At 50.1% G+C, this 19,176-nt stretch overlaps 1 protein-coding gene across 1 annotated transcript in view; it reads left to right on the top strand.

Annotated features, from left to right (window-relative positions):
• The first annotated feature begins 850 nt into the window (after positions 1–850).
• Pnoc (prepronociceptin) overlaps positions 851–19,176 on the top strand; it is a 19,035-nt gene continuing 709 nt past the window's right edge. Inside the window, exons 1-3 of the mRNA XM_013024234.1 lie at positions 851–932; positions 9,869–10,018; positions 15,993–16,386. Of these exons, the coding sequence (XP_012879688.1) occupies positions 9,893–10,018; positions 15,993–16,386 (520 nt within the window). The 5' untranslated portion in view covers positions 851–932; positions 9,869–9,892. The remainder of the gene's footprint in view (positions 933–9,868; positions 10,019–15,992; positions 16,387–19,176) is intronic.

Here is a 19,176-nt window from a genome sequence, read left to right on the forward strand (position 1 = left end):
ACCGCTCCTACGCTAAGGTGACACCCTAAGGTGAAGAGGCAGCTTGGAAAGCCTGGTGACTTTACCGTTCATGGGGAAGAGGGCGGGCGGGGGAGGGGGAGCACTTGCTCAGGCCTCAGTGACCCAGATTCAAACAGACCCCCGCCACCCCTGGAGGCACGCACGGTGCCCATTTCTTCACAGACAAAAACTTGAGGTTCGCTTGGATGGAGGAACCAGAATCCCAGCTCCTCCTTCGGAGCGCAGGCGGGGCGTTGTGCCTTGGCCCGTGCCCCTGGGGCACCTGTGGAGGCGCCTCATGACCCGGCCCCGCGGCAGGCAGTGGCCCCCTGTGGCCCATCCTGGGACGGTGACACTCTAAGGGGGCTCAGCCTGGTTTTCAGCCAGTCAGTGGGAGCCGGGCAGGAGCACCCCTCCCTCCTGACTGCTGTCTGTTCCTCTCTCCTCTCAGGCAAAAGGTTGCTGAGAGGCTCCAGGCTTTGGGGTGTGCCCGGTCCCTGTCGCCAGGAGTCGGTTCTGGTGACTGACTTGTCAGAGCTCCCTGCCGGCCTCCGGTGCTCGTGGAAGGCAGAGAGCAGCAGCCGTGGGATCCTGGCTGAGCGGAGTTCAGGTGAAGCCGGCTGGAGGCTGCAGGGTGGGGGGAGGCTGGTGTGTCACACGTCTGAGTGCGGGGGGGGGGGGGGGTTGTGCTGTTGGTTGGTGAAGGGTCAGCATGTGTGTGTGTGTCATCGAGGTGGGCAGAGAAGGGGAGGGCCGAGCGTGCGGAGGATATATATGCTCCACGGAGGAGCCGAGCCTCACAGCCGACTGACAGCGCTCAGGTAGACAGCTGCAGGAGGCCGGGCCCTGCCACCCCACAGCCCCGGACGACGCCGGCCAGCCCGCGGGTCCTCTGCCCCTGCCTTTGTCCAGTGTCACCGCTGCTGGCCTCGGTGAGATGACAACTTCATTCATGGGATTTGCAGAGCTGGGATCGGGGAGGGAGAAGAGGAGGGCTGAGGGTTGGATGGGGATTTTTGTTTCTTCTGGGTTTAGGGGTTGTGTGTGTGTGTGTGTGTCTGTGTGTGTGTGTGTGTGTGTGTGTCTGTGTGTGTGTGTGTGTGTGTCTGTGTGTGTGTTTAATCTCAAAGAGAAATGCAGAAGAAGAAAGCTGAACTTGGAAATGAGGAAAAGTTTTGCTTCTCCAGGGCTGGCCCTGACTGGGTCGATGCTATCTACAGAGAAAAGGTGTCTCCGAAGTGAGGTCAGACACCGTGCAGTATTGGCAGGACACCAGCGAGGGTTTTTCTTTGTGTGTGTGAGAGAGAGAGGGGGAGAGAGAGAGAGAGAGAGAGAGAGAGAGAGGCTTCCTGTCCTCTCCCGATGTTGTGTGCAGGCTGTTTCTGAACGTGCCTTGAACTTGCTGCCACTTGGGTTGGACTTGTTCATCTAAGGGAACCCCTGCTCCTTGACACCGCAGCAGAAATCGCTCCTGATGATGGGAGGGGAGAGGCAGCCAGGACAGGTTCTGCTCTGGCTGAGGGTGATTTTATAGGCATGACCTTGGTCCTTCAGCTCTTAAGCCACCTCCAGGTCTCCTGTCTTTCTTCACATCTTTCCCTTATCGTCCCTTCTCCCATTTAGATGTCTCCGTTTGGGTTGCTTGGAACTGTCCATTCATAAATCATCTGATCATTCTCTCTCTCTCCCCCCCCCTTTTCCCTCAGGTCTTTGTGCATCTTTCCTGTTGTGTGTCTGACTTCTCCCTCCTTTTGCTACCCATCTCCTCCCCTCCCCCACCTATCTCTGTCTGAACATTTCACCCCAGCAAGTTCTGGGAGGGGGCGGAGGGGGGGGCAGATTTCAAGAGAGGCTGGATGATTTGGGAAAGGACTATTTAAAGCAAGCTGCTTTGGACTTGAATACCCTGATCCTGGGCTTAAACATCTGTGTTTAGCTTCCTTGAGCAGCCCATAATTGCCCCAATTATAACCAATAACATTGTTCGGCAGACTAACAAAAGATGAGCTTCGAGAGGCAGTTGCCAGCAAGTCCAAACCAGAGTTTTCGACCCGGGGCGGGGGTTGCTGCCTGGCTTCTTCTCAAAAACCTCCCAAAGAAAAGACTGCTCTTTCTCGCTGCCTGTGGGGGGCTGCTGCTGCCCGCACCTCCTTTTCCCCATTTGGGAAGCATGTCGGGAGGAGTATTCTACTAGCTGCCATTTGATGCCACGATATATTGAACAGAAAGGATTGGTGCTTCTCAGGCGGGCTGAGGCTGGTGCAGGGGAGCTGCCCCACACGCTGCTCCGCTCAGGAGTGCTCTCCACGGCTCTAGGTGATGTCCCAAGCTGCCTGTCAGACATGGGGTTGGGGTACAGCCCAGGGTCATTTTCTTGGGGTGAAGTTTTGTTCTCCAAGGGGGTATAGCCCCCGATTCACCAGCTGAAGGCTGAATATGCTGGAGACGGACACAAAAGTGCAGGAGGTTTTGCATTGCCAATGAAGGGAGTAATTGCGGAATTAGCGCAACCCAGAGCTGTCACCAAGCGATTCCATCCCCAATCAATCACACATTTATCAGCAGCACCCCACCGGGCACGGGAGGCAAAGGCTCCAGAGATTGGACAGAGATGATAATGACAGTACTCTACTTTGGGGCAATCATTTACGTTTTTCAAATCCATTATCCCTGGCAACAGCCCTGCCAGGCAATGTCATTATCTCCGAGTCACAGTTAAGGAAACTGAAGTCCAGCCGTGGGATGATTCGCTCAGTCTGAGGCAGAGACAGGACTGAGTTTCTGCATCCTGGGGTCAGGGGTAGCGGTGAGCTAATCGTGGAGCAAACGTGTGGAATGCAGGGCTGCTTCTCACAATGTGAGCAATGCAGGACTGGGGCGATCAGTCCAGAGAGCAAGGGCTGGACACATCGGGATGGGTAACTTCTTCCAGGGGCTCTGGGAAAGGTAGGGAAAGAGGTAGAACTTTTTGGGTGGAGGACTTTAGAGGGAGGTAGGACAAAAGCACGCAAGGAAGGTGAAGGGATCCACGTTTCCTAAAGCCTTCCATGCGTGACGCAGTGAGCTGAACTCGTCTATGCTTCATTCCTTCCACGCACACGTGCACACTCACACACACACATGCACGGTGGGAATGTGAAGATCAGAAATGCATGAACACATGACCCCAGCCCATAAGGAAGACTCCCATGGTCCTGACCGGAGTCAGCTCACCAGGACTTCTGAGGCAGGCTGGAAATTCTGGACACTTCTATTTAAATAAATGCCCAGAGGAACTCCAGCTTCCTAATAACATAAAGGTTTTCTTCTAACCAAAAACTAGCTGTAAGATGGGGGCACACCCATCTGGGGGTCAAGTCTGTCTTTCTAGACACAGCCCTAGGTTGGCTGCGATCACTTTCATTCTGAACTCTGGTGTGATGCGGTGATTTTTTTCTCAAAGCCCTGACCACGGCTTCAGTGTCACAGAGCCCAGGCTGGCCAGCTCTGAAGGACCAGGCCACGCTGACCACTTCCCAGTGTGTCTCACCAGCACACGGCCAAGCTTCTGCTGCCCGCCATGGCTCACAGCCAAGCAGTCCTCTCTCACTCCGGTCCTGTGATCTCTCCCCATTCATCCTTTCATTCATCCAGCCAAGAACGTGTGTGGAATTCCTCATAGGAGCCGCACAGCGCCAGGGTCGAACCACAGAGCCATCAGATTAATACTCAGAAGCTCCAAATGCCTGGCTAGTGCTCCTAGACGTAAAAGAGCCCAGCCAGTCTGGGCTTGTCTGTCTGACTACCTGCTGGTCTTCTGGAAATTGAGACTTAAATATATACATAGAATATTATTTAATATGTATGCATATATTCACAATCCCACTGTACCCCACGCATTGCATAGTTGTTAGAGAAATGTAGACGTTTTCCAGAAATTAACCCTGAGTGTTGGCAGTCCAGAGTTAAGGAAGTTTGAAGATTATTGGTCTAGACAAGTTGCTCTTATCTGTGTTTTTCTGATCTATTTTTTTTAAAGAACACAGAGTGATTTTGTAAAAGTAAATAAAAGCTTTTACAAGTCCTTTAAATTACCTTGGCAATCTATGTGGGAATATCGGCCAGAGTCAGAAAGATGAAAGTTAAAAGCATTCACTTCCTGGGCTAGAGGGGTGACTGAAGAGGTACAGTGCCTGCCTAGCGAGCTGAGCCCCTGAGCTCAAACCACACTGCACACACACACACACACACACACACACACACACACACACACACACACTGCACACACACACACTGCACACACACACACACACACACACACACACACACACACAGTCATCCCATGCTGCCCAAAGCCATTGTCCCATGAAGTCCTCGTCCCTTCCCTCTTTCCCTTTTTTTTTTGGTTAGTCATGGGGCTTGAACTCTGGGCCCAGGCACTGTCCCTGAGCTCTTCAGCTCAAGACAAGCACTCTACCACTGGAGCCCCAGCAACACTTCCGGTTTTCTGGTGGCTTACTGAAGATAAGAGTCTCACAGACTTTCCTACCCAGGCTGGCTTTGAACCACGATCCTCAGATCTCAGCCTGCTCAGTGGGTAGGATGACAGGTGGAAGCCGCCCACACCCAGCTCCTCTTTTGCCCTTGCTTCCACCTCAAATAGCTGGCCATTCATTGAATCCTAGGATATTAACTATCTAAACATCCAACGGACACTGTTCTCAGAAAGGGAAACTGAGGTGAGGAAAGGGAAGGCCACACCTGAGAGCCCGCAGGTCGGGTGGACAGCACAGGGTCTGGGACCAGGACACTTTCTTCCATGCACCGGGCTCTTGTCATTCAGGGCTGGTCCTTGACCTGGGTAGCCTAGGCAGATGCCACGCCCCCTTCTCCCCAAGCACCACAGCAAGCTATCCGAGGAGGAAGCGACAGAGAGAGGCTCCTTCCACAGAGCCGGTCACCAGCCACGCTCCATGTTGGAGTCCGCTCTGATGGATGCCGAGTGTCCCTCTGTGAGCAGCAGGGAAGGAACAAATGAGAGAGTGTAACACAGAGGCTGAGCCCAGAGCCCTGGGTGGGTGCTGGGAATGAGTCCCCCCACACAAAGACAGGTTGTCACGAGATTCAGGGGTCAGAAGGCTCTGAGCTCCAGCTCGGACCCTTCGCGTCACCTCCGCAAGCCTCAGCCTCCTCCACTGTCCAGTGGGGGTGGTAGCACTTAACCCTAGCACCCGAGTCTCCATCAACCCCTGACTGTGACATACAAGGGGACACCATCAGAATCTGCCACTCTGCTCAGATTGGAAATCATGAGTGGCATTTATAGGTACCCAGGATACAAGATTTGGGAGTCGAGACATGAGACATGAGTCCAGGCTTTACTAGTTACTAACTATAGAATCTTAGGCAAGTTGCTTAACCCTGGGAATTCATGTTTACCACACTAAGGCAGGGTAAACTAACCTCGATTCCAGGATTGTATATAAATATAAAATTCATCTGTAACCTGCAAAGAACAATACGCTTTTTTTTCAGTACTGAGGACTGAACTCAAGGCTTCATGCTTGCTAGGCAGTCTATCTACCACGTGAGCCAAGCCTTCAGCCCCTTTTTTGCCTCGGTTATTTTCTAGGATAGGGTCTTTCTTGTTTTATCCCAGGCCAGCCTGGGCTTTGATCCCCCTAATTCTGCTTCCGCGTGTCACTGAGGTGACGGACGCATGCTGCTGTACCCAGCTGTGATGCTCCCCTGCCCCTGGACAAACAACCAGCCATCGAGTGAAATGGAGTCTCATGTACTTTTATACTTGGGCTAGCCTTGAACTGGGGTCTTCCCTCTCCACATCCCAGATGCTAGAATGGCAGACTTGAGCCGTCATGCCTAGCTTCAAAGAACAATATTCTATATACAGTAGTGGGTGGAAAGCAAGGAGCTTTCTTCTAAGAGAGGAAGGCTCCCTTCTCCCCTAGACCCACCAAAATCAAAGCCTCTCTCAACGTTCGTAAAAACAAAGTCAGTTAGCATCTAGCTTCCATTGAGGCTGCATATCCAATCCTCCAACAGAAAAGCAACTAATTATATTGCCCTTGGAAGCAAGAGTACGTGGAAGTAAATTAAGACTAAATCATGGTACCACAATATTGTAAACAGTAAGACACAATCCAATTTATAAGGTGTCATTACCTAAATGAAAGGTAATTAAGCATTTCTTTATCCAAGACAAAAATAGCCTGATGATAGTATCATCATTCATGAGCTTGGCTCATAGATGCAACACAAACCAGGGAAGACGCAGCCACACTCAGATAGTCACTGATAGCTAGTACTGCTGAGTCACAGGAGAAAATCTGCCATCATCCCATTTCTGCAATTGAGAAGACTGAGGCCCTCGGAAGGGAAATCACTTGTCCAAAGTCCCACCGTTGTGTGGTGTAAACACAAATGCAACCCGTGAATTTGCCTATTATTCAGACTCACATTCACTGATGTCAGTATACATGCAGATTTTCAGACCAGTACATGGTTGTAGTGCTGACTTCTTAAAAATTAAAGACCTCAGCACGGTGCAGCGGCTCAAACCTGTAACCCTAGCTACTCAGGAGAGCAGGTCAGGATGATAGTTCAAAAGACAGGTTGGCAAAAGGTTCTGGAAATCCCATCTTAATGAACAACTGAACATGATGGCACATGCCTGTCATCACAGCTACAGCAAGAAGAATAAAATAGTGGATTGTGGTCCAGGGAAGTTCAGCTAAGAGGCAAAACACTGTCTCAAAAATAGCCAGATCAAAAGGGGACAGAAGTATACCTCAAGTAGTAGAATGCCAGCTTAGCAAGTACAAGGTCCTGAGTTATGTTTTCAAACTGTGATTTAGCATAGCACACAATTAGACTACGAAGCGTGGGATACAAAAGGTGAAGAATGTCCCCTTTGTAACGGTATTCCCACCCAGATGAGCTTTCCCTATCTTAGTCCCATTTACAAACTGTCAACTACCTGTGAGACAGGCCCTGTCGCCATCTCCATCTTGTGGTTCTTTGCGCTGGAGAATGCCTGACATGAAGGGTGGTTTCTGAGCAGCAGGTGGTGCTGCACTTGAGTTTGAGGTGGAGCCAGGTGCCATGGTGCAGGTGTGTGATCAGAACTTGGGATGCTAAGGCTGGAGGATCTGGAGTTCAAGGCCAGCCTGGGTTTTGTCTTAATAACAGGAAAGAAATGGGCACGAGTGATGACCGGAGCCACATCGGTGCAGAGGCACTGTGTTTGTAAGCTGCTTTGTAGAATGGCAGCTCTTTTGTAAAACGACTTAAAGATAATACAAATGTGTTCTTAAGGGAGGTTAACATGGAAAAAAAGAGGGAAGAGAAGGAGAAAACGCGAGACTAGAGGAGATGGGGGCTAAGCCAGAGCAGGAGGGAGGGCCTGGTTACCTCAGAATAGATCTCACAAGTTCTTACCAAAAGCCAAACCAAACAAACCTCATGCCTCACATGGGGCCCAGGCCATCAGACTGCACACCTGCTGATTGTCCCAAGATCTCATCTCCTTTCTTCCTCTCACCCTTAAATCCCATTTACCCGGCATTTGCCATAGCCAGCACGAGTTCCTGAATGTGTACGTTGCCTGTTAATGAAGTTAATGAAAAACCTCAGCAGGAGAGCAGTTCATTAACATCTGTCACAACTTAGCAGCTCAGCTTCTGGGCATGCTGTGTATTAGTCTTGTGTCTGGGTGCCAAGGAAACAGGTTCTTTCCTCCCTGGGTCCCTTTCTTGGTAACATACAGTCACTGCCATCATGTGGCTGTAGAAGGTACAGCTGTGCCGTGCTAGAGAAATTCTACAAACATATCTGAATCGGAAGATGGAAACTAAGCAGGACGGGAAATAGAAAGGCGATTCTCAAACTAAAAAATACTCAGGCAGTCCTTGATTTAAGACTGAGTTATGGGCTGGGAAGTTGGCTCAGTGGTAGAGCGCTTGCCTTGCATGCCTGAGGCCCTGGGTTCAATTCCTCAGCACCACATAAGCAAAAAAAAAAAAAAGACTGAGTTATGCCCTAGAACCTTGTCTTATTTAGTGGCTATCTGGAACTTGAGTTATAACATTCACATGGAAGAAAACAGTTCCAAACTCCTATATAACGCACACAGACATACCATCAAACGCCATGCCAGCCATGCCACCTTGCCATTCTTTGTAGTCAGTCTTAGGATGGCATCTTGCCTTGCTCTGGAATGAAACTATCTCCGACTTGACAATGCCCTGACAAGTACTTTGAGTTGGGAGTGCATTGGACCCCCGATTAGGCCATTCTCAGATACTCCTCAAAACCCCTATTCACTGAGAAGAAGGAAGAGGAGCTCTGACACCTACTATTGTCATTTGTCACACTGCCATTGAGCATTTCTGGCCTGAGTGCTGCCCCCCCTCCCTCCCAGCACTGATGCTAAAAATAAGAGAAGGTGGGACAGGATTGCTGCCCTCTGGGACGTCATGGTGGGAGAAACAGACATGTAAGTACAAGGCTGTAGTATCCAGCGCTAAACACCCTGAGAAACGACTGTCACAGGATCAGCGCCCTGTGCTGGCTTTGTCTTTTATAAACCACTTGGTGGGGTGTCAGGAGCTCTTTTAACTGCTTGAAAACATGAATCTAGTATGGTCAGATGAGGCAGGCACTGGGGTTCTCCCATTGCTATAGGTGGCGGGGCTGAGGGCTGGAATACAGCTAGCAAGAGCCAGAGCCACAAGTCCCTAGAACTGAGGAGAGAAGAAAATGTGCATTACACAACTCTGTGGTGTGGGCCTGGTGTATGTGTGTGTGTGAGAGAGAGACAGACAGACAGACACAGACACAGAGACACAGACACAGAGACAGAGGAGACACCTGAAACTTGAGCACTTCCTACTGAGCTATGCCACTTCAAGATATCACAGCAACAGAGAATAATCTAGCTCAGGCCAGGGCTGAAGATGTCTTTCCAAAGGGGAGCGCTCCAGAGGTGGTATGAGCTGTAAGCTGGAGAAAGGTACTCTGGGCAGAGAGCAGCCAGGCCAGCCCTGAGACATTAGAAGCCTGCTGTCACTGGAGCTTTATTCCCTGGGGCTGGTGGTGATGGCAAGGTGAGTGACAGGAGATGGGGCAGGATCCAGAGCCCAGCCCAGCCCTTGGAATTCCTCCTGACAGCCTGGGCGTTACAGAATTATTTTAAGCATGAAGTTACATAATCAGATTCAGAGGTGGCTTAGAGGGACGCCAGATCATTAGGTGAACTAACTAGGAGGCTCTTACAGAATAAGACACTAAATCCCAACGGAGGCACTGGACCTTGGAAGAGAGACAAAAACAGTTGCCTTGGAGTTAGATTCCTGTTTGTGTTCCTTATCTGTTCACCGGAGGCCTCCCAGCATCTGAGAGTACAGCTCAGTCCCTCTAGGGGGCGCTCAGAGCTGCCTCCTCTGGCGCCCGCTCCACTCTCAGCAAGCGGTTGTCATGCGGAGAGTGACGAACGACAAACCAGGTGTCACTATTTGCCTTTTGTGGCAATGGAAACAGAGGCTTAGAAAGGTTGACTTCAAGTCACATACAGTCAGCTGCAATAAAGCCATCCCCAGGTGCCACACCCGCTCTGGGGACGGCAGCAAGGCCACCAGGTGACAGCAATCATGGGGCACCCAGGCCAGACCCTGCCTTGCCCACGCATGAACACAGGTTGGACCTCCGTGGCAAGGCCAGGGCACTGGCACCCTTGGCTATTCCCTCCTGGAAAGTGAATATCACGTCCCTGGCACTGTCCCCACTAAGGAATGAGTTCTTGGCCTCCCCTCAGTGAGGGTCTCCACCCTGACCAGCTCCCATTAATTGCCACCTCTCCTATGTGTTCCAGCCTCTTGCTTCCTGTTCCTGCACCATGAAAATCCTGCTCTGTGACCTCCTGCTGCTCAGCCTGGTCTCCAGTGTGTTCAGCAGCTGCCCCAAAGACTGTGTCACCTGCCGGGAGAAGCTCCGCCCAGCCCTGGACAGCTTCAACCTGGAGGTGGGTCCAAGAGGCCCCGGGACCACCCTCCCCCCATCCCCCTCCCCCACCCCTCTCCTGAGCAGACCCGGGTGTGAAACTCTGGCCGCTCCCAGAGTTGGTGGGATCTGTCCAGTGTCACCAGACCAGGAGACTGCGGGAGACTTGAGCTGCATCTTCTCCATTAGGCCCCTTGTGTCTACCCGCGTGACCACGTGACCACATGTCCACATGACCACACGCCCATGCTGCTCACCTACTCCCAGTGTGAAAAGAATGCATTCTCTTTTTCAGAGAATTTGGTAAATCCTGAGACACAGTCTTAAAAGAACATTAAAATCACCGTTATTCCTGGCAGTCAGAGAAAGAATCCCCCTAGTTTTTACTTCCCATAGTGTACCAACCAAGATCAGAATCTCCATGTCCTTACCCATTTTCTGAAATTATTTCCTTCTGGGAACACAGCATAACTTATTCTAACATTACCTGCCTGCTGAGCACATATGTTGCCCTCCAATTTTTATCTTCCAGATGATTCTACAGTAAACATTCGGGTATCTGGAGTGCCCTCTTATTATCTTAAAATTTTTCAGCGGGTGGGGGGGGTACAAATTATTACTCATTAAGGGACCCAATTTCTCACCTCCTTCAATTTCAGTCTACAAAATCACTCCTCTCCCGTGGAATTCAGTATAATTCAATTATTTTTTTTTCCTTTGAAGTTAATTAAACCGCTTTCAAGACATCACATTTCAACCCCCCTCCCCCAGCCTTTCAGAACAACCAAAGTAGTTGCTCCTGCAGTGCAGGCCATGAAAGCCTCAGTGTTCTTGCTGGACTAAACACCTTAGCAGCTCAGCTCCGGAGATGACCAGCCTCAGCCCCGGCAGACGCGCCGCACCCCAGGCCCTTTGCTTTTGTTGGTGTTGGGGGAGGTCTCATGCTTTTGCCCACCTGGGACCCCAATCCTCCCGTCGCCACTCCACGAGTAGCTCAGATTTCAGGTGTGCAGCACCCCATCTCTCCCTCTTCCTCATCCACCATGTTTTCCTCTGAGCACCTACCCTTCCCATTACTCCGTCCTTCAGGATACCAGTCCCCTCTTGGTTTTTGTCCCCAGTTTGTGGGTCTCCTATGTTAGCCCATGTTTGTGTACCCACCCCCCAAAAAAACATGGGAATAGACCCATAAGAGCCTCACAATCAGAGATAAATGCTTCACAGTGCCTGCTACCCCCAACCCCAGACTGATTTCCTGCTTAGTTGTTTGTAGTTTGTGTTCACCTTTAACCTATTTTTAAATTGGATAAAATGCCAAGTATGTAGACAACCCTGTCTCATTTCCCAATCTGGTAACCTTTGAATATACCCACCATGCAAATGATGGACAGGAGAGGTTCATATTTCAGCCATCGCGTTACATAATCCTATGCTGTTCCCACGAGCCTCAGGACTCTTGGCTTCATCAAGAATTCTTTTCTAGTTCTATTCCTGGTAGATAGCCCAAGGATGACTGGGTTTGTTCTTGGTGTTGTTAGCTTTGGCTGCTAGTAAGTGACTAGCCCATCGAACCCACTGAAACATCCTAGCCTTTCACTTAGCTGTGAATGGCAACGACTCCATTGGGTTAAGTCAAAGAACTACATTGTTTTGGTTTTTTTTTTTTTTTTGGTCCGGTCGTGGGGCCTGAACTCTGGGCCTGGGCGCTGTCCCTCAGCTCTTCAGCTCAAGGCTAGCACTCTACCACTTGAGCCACAGCGCCACTTCCGGCTTTTTTCTTTCTGCTTATGTGGTGCTGAGGAATCGAACCCAGGGCCTCATACATGCAAGGCCAGCACTCTACCACTGAGCCACCTTCCCAGCCCTACATTGTTTTGGAGACCAAGATTTAGGCAACTAACCCTCAAGAAGCAGTCTGGGGAAATAGACTGAAAAGTTCTTGAAGCTATATTATAAAAGAAGCTCCCTGTGCGTGCTCGCTGTGCCAATTCAATGAAAACTCTTGACAGAAGACCTTCCACTTGCAATGGAAGCTTCTTGTCTTTTCTTCTGTGCAGTTCATCCTTCAACATTTTAGCAGGACCTCCTAGAGCACACAGCCTCCAAACAGCATTTAGCAGCAATATTGTCAGGAACTAAACCATTCCAGAGGCCCTTTTCTTTTCCCTTCAAAGGGCTCAAGTGTCTGTTCCCCATTTTTTGAGGCGGGGTGGGGGGTGGTCACTGGTTGCGGGGCTTGAACTCAGGGCTGGGCTCTGTCCTTGGGATTTTGTAGTCCTCTACCACTCTGCACCACAGCTCCTCTTCTGATTTTCTGGTGGCTAATTGGAGATAAGAGTCTCACACATGTTTGTGCCCAGGCTGGCTTTGAACCTCTCTCCTCAGATCTCAGCCTCCTGAACAGCTAGGATTCCAGGCATGGGCCACCAGTGCCCCCGGCTTCTGCTCCTCATTTTGCACACTGATCTTGGTTTCGAGTGCTAGGGTGAACCATGGCCTCACACAATAAGACACGATAGGCAAGTGCTCTTCTGCTGTGCTACACTGCCGGCCTCTGTCCTAATCTTTGATCCAGACATCCAAATGGCCCTTTGCTCCATTTCCTTACAAGGCTAACTTTGCAGACCAATTTGGCTCCTGTCTGGGACTCCAGATGCTCTTGCAAACTCTGATTTCATATAGCTGGAAAATGTGTCCAGTTCACTTAATAGACCATTAACCCATCTCTGGAAAGAGGCTGGTGAGGGCCCTGCGCAGAGGGTTAGCCATTAACTCATACACCCATCTGGTGTTAGCAAATGTTGTTGTGAATTCAGATGCCGCATGTTTTCCCTAAACCTTCTCCTAAATCAAGAGTTGAGATGATTTGGTCAGTCTCTAATTTATCTAACCGTGTGTTGGGTCTGTGGAAGGACTGTGGCATCTGGCGCCATCCTAAAATTTCATTGCCTCTGATTGACACAAAATGTAATTACCCTCTGGACTTCGCGATACAAAAAGCTCACAGAAGATCCAGTCACCACTACACTTCACCTCCCACCTGTCTCTATAAACCAAAGGAACAGAACACTTTAACTAGCCTCCGAGACGCCTATTGTGTAACAACTGGACTGAGTATGCCCCCATCCCCGTGCTATGCAATCTTGGGGCTCTCCACACCTCCCTGCATTCCTGCTGACTCCTGGAGACTGGGGTTTTTCAAATTCACCACCCTGAACATCCAATGCTGGGCCATCGGGTGTGGCTGGGAACCATTCTCTGCCCTTCATGATTTTTTTGTGTTCATCGGTCTCCTCTGGCCTAGGGGCATCCGCTGACACACACAATATGACAACCAGAATGTCTCCATATTCTAGAAGATCCATTGGTTAATAGAATTTAATAGAATGTCTGCTACTTACCAGAAGAACCCTAACTTTGACTTAAAAATATTGCATTTTTTTAATGAAACCTTAACTGTCCACCAGAGCACGATGCAGGGGCAGGAGGAAGGCGTGCTTGCCAGGAATCCAAAAGAAGGTGTGGAAGAGCAGGGAGAAGCACTGGGGCGTGGCCGAGTTGAAGGGGGTCCTTCCCTGCTGGGGACAGAGGTGTCAGGAGCTTCCCCGTGCGTGGGGGAAAGCAGACACAAGCCATAAAAAGTGGTCTAGAGCCGCCAGTGGGGGGATTTGAAGGCCCTGCTCAAGAATCTAGAACTATTTTACAGCTAGGACAAAAATGTCAAGGGCAACCTAAGGACGTGAGCGGAGTTATTGCTTAGGAGAAGACCTCTGCCTGCAGTGGATTTGAGCGGCAAAGAGAGCTGGAGAGCTGACTGAGAGGCACTTGACAGTGGCTGTGTGGATGGGAGGGAGAGGCAGGCCTGGGGGAGTCAGAAAGGAGAACGAGATGCACCCCAGGTTTTAAAGCTCAGTCCGCTGAGGAAGAAGGCGCCTTTAGGAGAGAGACAGAGAGCCCAAGCAGAAAACCAGTCCTTCCCATCCACATGCAATTCGTGTGCTGTTCACAAAGACCTAAAACAGCAGCCACAGCTTAAACAAGACAGAGATTCCATTCCTGGTGAGAGGTGAGTCAGGGTAACATGGCGGCTTGGGAACCTCTGTCCTGCTCTGACAGCACTGGCTCCTCCCCCAGTGGCCTGAGGATGTCACAGTGGCCACAACAGAGCATCCACCAAAATGCCCCCACTCCAAACGAAAGGCAGGAGGAAGGAGAGGGAGAAGGAAAAAAGAATGTTCTTTCCCGCTGAGCCGGACCCTACTTTTTTTTGGGGGGAGGGTCCCATGGATTGTATCGTTCTGTCTCTGGCCACCTCTGGCTTCGGGGAGAGGTTGTGAGATATCCGTGCTGCGTTCCCAAAGCAACGGTGTTCTGCTAGAACGGAATGGGACGGGGTACACATGGTGGGCACTGGGCAGCCTGCGCCCCACGAGGGGCCCTGGCATCCAGGAAAGAAAGAGCTACAACTTGACCGCAGCTCTGCTACTGCCTGCCGGTTCGTGACGGCGAGGTCAGGTGCGGCGGCTTTCCATCTGACCAAGGCCAGAAATACAGGCAGGAGAATTGGGAGTAAAGCCAAAACAGTCAACAGAAAGAAAAGCTGGTGGCAGAGGCTCCCAGGAGACCCAACCAGAGACAGGAAGGTAGGAGCGAGTCACGGAGGGCAGGAGTGAGAGACGGCGTGGTCGGGCTGGGTCCTCCCTGAGAGGCCGTGCTACCTGGGAATCGAGATCAGTCACAGGGTGTTTCTGGAGGAGTGTGTGGATCGCACCTGTGGGTGGATTTCAGGGTTAGCCCCACCTATCCAGCCTGCCTACATTCCAGAAGATTCACTCCAAGAGTGATGGCCAGTGTGTGTAGAATAAAATAATCATAGTCATAACACTGCCAGGGTTGATGTTTACCCAGTGAGCCTAAAAATACATGGGCGAACCAAGCGCTAGTGGCTCAGGTCTATGATCCTATCTACTCAGGTGGCTGAGATTTGAGGCTCCAGGTTTAAAGCAGGAAAGTCTGTGAGATTCTTATCTCCAGTTAACCACCAGAAAACCGGAAGTGGAGCTGTGGCCTTGAGCAAAATGAGAAAAATTGCTCAGGGACAGCACCTAGGCCCTGAGTTCAAGCCCTATGATATAATAATAACAATAACATGGGGCTGGGAAGGTGGCTCAGTGGTAGAGCGCTTGCCTTGCATGCATGAGGCCCTGGATTCGATTCCCCAGCACCACATAAGCAAAAAGAAAAAAGCTGGAAGTGGCGCTGTGGCTCAAGTGGTAGAGCGTTAGCCTTGAGCTGAAGAGCTGAGGGGCAGTGACCAGGCCCAGAGTTCAGGCCCCATGACCAAACCCCACCCCCCTAAAAAATAATAATAACAACAATAATAATAATACAGGGACAGACTTAGCTACAGTTTCCTACCCCCTAATCTCTTTTTGGGGGGGGGAGGGGTCCAGTTGTGGGGCCTGAACTCTGGGCCTCGGCGCTGTCCCTCAGCTCTTCAGCTCAAGGCTAGCGCTCTACCACTTGAGCCACAGCGCCACTTCCGGCTTTTTTCATTTTGCTTATGTGGTGCTGGGGAATCGAATCCAGGGCCTCATGCATGCAAGGCAAGTGCTCTACCACTGAGCCACCTTCCCAGTCCCCAGCCCCCCAATCTCTTTAAGCAATCTGATCTTCCCAATGCCTGGTGTGAGAATGGAATAAACTGCTTCTTTCTGGGTGTCATTCATGAGCTATGCTACAAAACCCTGGCTAAGGATGCAGCAGGCTGTAGTTTGGGGTGCCTTCATTCTGTTAATAGACTGTGTCCCCGGTTAAAGATCATGTCTGAACCCTGGCTTCTTTGTTAGAAGAATGGAACTGGCCCACATGGTTCTTTCTCTTTCCATCTCTGACAGATGATGAACCTGAAACTCTCTGTAAGCCTTGAGGGACAAATTCGTCTCCCAGGCTTGGCCTAACAGAGGCCCCTCCCTGTCCCCCCTGTGTCCTTGCAGGTGTGCATCCTGGAGTGTGAGGAGAAGGTCTTCCCCAGCCCTCTGTGGACTCCATGCACCAAGGTCATGGCCAGCGGCTCCTGGCAGCTGGGCCCTGCCGACCCAGAGCACGTGGCGGCCGCTCTTCACCAGCGCAGAGCCTCGGACCTGCAGCACCTGAAGCGAATGCCCCGTGTCAGGAGCCTGTTCCAAGCACGGGAAGAGACAGAGCCTGGCACGGATGAGGGTGGCGAGGTGGAACAGAAGCAGCTACAGAAGAGGTTTGGGGGTTTCACCGGGGCTCGGAAATCAGCCCGGAAGTTGGCCAATCAGAAGCGGTTCAGTGAGTTTATGAGGCAGTACCTGGTCCTGAGTCTGCAGTCGAGCCAGCGTCGGCGCACCCTGCACCAGAATGGTAATGTGTAGCCGGAAGGGGAGCCCCTCCCAGCTGCACCGGCCACTGCAACCCATGAGTGAGTTGGGCACCAATGAGCTCATATACCCAATGGCTTAGGCTTTATTTCAGGCTTGGAAACACATTAGCACACATGCACATGTGTGCAGACACACACATGCACACACACACACACAGAGTCCCTCCCCCTCTCTCTAGCTCTCTCTCCCTCATACATATATATCCATATATATGTTTATATTTACATATGTGTATGTATATGTATATGATGTATATGTATGTATGTATAGCAAAGACCCCAGCTGCAGTGATGCTGGTGAGGGAAATCCACCTGCCTGCTTCCTGCCCACCCTTTCTCTAGGTAGCAAAGATTTTCCTATGATTGCTCCTTGAGGCTGACCACTCCCATTTAGAGATTGGTCACCATGGGGATAATAGTAGTATGTTAAGATAACTAATCCCTCTAGAGCCTCCAGGAGCTTAGTTACTATGGGGACAGTTAAGTGGACCAATTCTCCCAGCCAGTTGCCATGGCAACCATTCAGCTCACCTTTCCTGGGAGACTTTATCTCAAAAAGCCAATAGCCGGGCCTACCCTTAGCCATCTGCAGAGAGGAGATTATTGTGACTATGGCTTGTCTCACCTTCAAAGATGGCTTACCTACCTCTTGCTTCCTCTGTGTTTCAAAGTGACTGAGCTCCATGGAAATCATTAAACTTTCCCATTTCTGCCAGCTGAGGAGGGCTTCATAAGACCAGGAGTTTTGCTTTCTGCTTTTCTTTCTTCCACCGGTAATCTGTCCATCCCACCATCTTGCCAGTGTGATCAATGGCACAACCACCAAGCTGAGTCTTAAGAATTTGCTCACGTGACTCAGTAGTTCTTAGAATGCAAACTGTGCGATCTATCTTCTTTCCTTGACTTTTGTTTCTTTCCAGGGTACCATTTTTGTCTTGTCTTTGTTCCTCTTCCTTGCTCTCTTTTTCCTTTCCCCTGTTCCTACCACTACAGGCAAACCTATACAAGACCAGCTAACATACAGCCAAGGCCCAATTCTCCAAAGCCAAGCACTCCAAACTCAATTTTTCTTAGCTTACCAACCAACAGGACTTTAGATAGTATTGGCAGCTAGCAAAGTAGATGTCAGGAAATCTTAACCATCATGTCTATATGCCTAAGTTTTTTTCGGGGGGGAGTCCAGTGCTGGGCCTGGTGCTGTCCCTCAGCTCTTCAGCTCAAGGCTAACGCTCTACCACTTGAGCCACAGTGCCACTTCTGGCTTTTTTCTTTTTGCTTATGTGGTACTGAGGAATCGAACCCAGGGCCTTAAGCATGCAAGGCAAGCACTCTACCACTGAGCCACCTTCCCAGCCCATGTGCCTAATTTTTCATATAGGAATATGATTGTGGCAGAATTCCACACATCTCTTAACGCAGTCTGGAAACCTTGTCTAATGGGAGCAGAAAGGATTTAAAAAAACAAAAACAAAAACAAAAAAACCTGGTCTGTTTGACAAAATCATCCCAAAGAATTACCCAAGTAAGGAGGGCGATTCTGATTGAGGGGTATAAAAGAAAAATGTCTGCCTGTGTTCTCTTATTTCCCTTCCTGAAAGCCAAAAGTAACCATGTCATGAATAGTCCTCCCTCAGGATATACTCATCTGAATGTTCATCTTCAGTGCCCGCATCTGGGCATGGAGGCAGCTACATAGGACCTTGGAAGGAAGCTGGCCAGCTTACGTGCAGCAAGCTCATTGCCAAAAACGGCAACCTGTATTAAGTTGTGGGGAGAAGGCGGTTGTGTTCATTTGAGAATGACTAACCTGTAGAGGTCCCGGGTGAACTGCGCTGGGTCTAATGTCGTACTCTCGGATCCTTTCTGCTCCATTCCCAGCCACACTGGCACAGTCCTAACAGTAAATCTTTCAGAAGCAGTGTGGATTACATTCTGCTAAAGCTTAAAGACATTTTTCTCAATAGTGGGTCTTGAGGGACATGAAAGACCACGTGTAATTCTAAACCACAGTATTCTTTACCTAAAGACAGTTCAAGGTCACTCCCATTAACACAAATCAATTTAGTTGGGAAAACTACTGGAGCAGACAATTGCTTTTTCTGATTCTCTATTATACTTCCCACTGAGAGGTGCTGAACGGCGCTGGTAAACTAGCTTCTGTCAGCTGCATTGCTCCAGATGAAAGTTGGTGATAGAAACTCTGGAAACATCGACCTGCTCTTTGGGTGTTACTGATGGCTCTCTTTTCTCCTGTATGACCATCTCTGTTTCTATTTTCCACACTGTTGAGTTCCGGTGTGGACACATTAATGAGGCAGCTGAAGCCTCGTGTTTACTTATTCACATACACACAACCCAACCTGCCCTACACATGATAAAGATTCTTCCAGCCAACCAACTCCTATTGCCAAAGCAGTCCATGATTTCTGAGACATCCAAAATCAGTCTCTATTCAGCAGGCTGGAAGGGAGTAGAACCACCCGTGACTGGAATGGGGTCAGAACCTCTTTGAAAGTATAATGATGTCTTAGGAGAAGGGCACTGGATATAGTCCCACCCTGGACAGAATTGTGGGGATGGCCCGGTGCTGGCTGCTCCTGCCTAGAATCCTAGCTACTCAGGAGGCTGAGATCTGAGGATCTTGGTTTGAAGCCAGCACAGATAGGAAAGTTCATAGGATTCTTATAGCCAATTAACCACCCAAAAATCTGGAAATGGAGCTATGGCTCAAGTGGCAGAGTACCAGCCTTGAGTTAAAAAAAAAAAAAAAA

The sequence above is a fragment of the Dipodomys ordii genome, unplaced genomic scaffold (genome assembly GCF_000151885.1).
Source record: "Dipodomys ordii isolate 6190 unplaced genomic scaffold, Dord_2.0 Scaffold74, whole genome shotgun sequence".
Lineage (NCBI taxonomy): Eukaryota > Metazoa > Chordata > Mammalia > Rodentia > Heteromyidae > Dipodomys > Dipodomys ordii.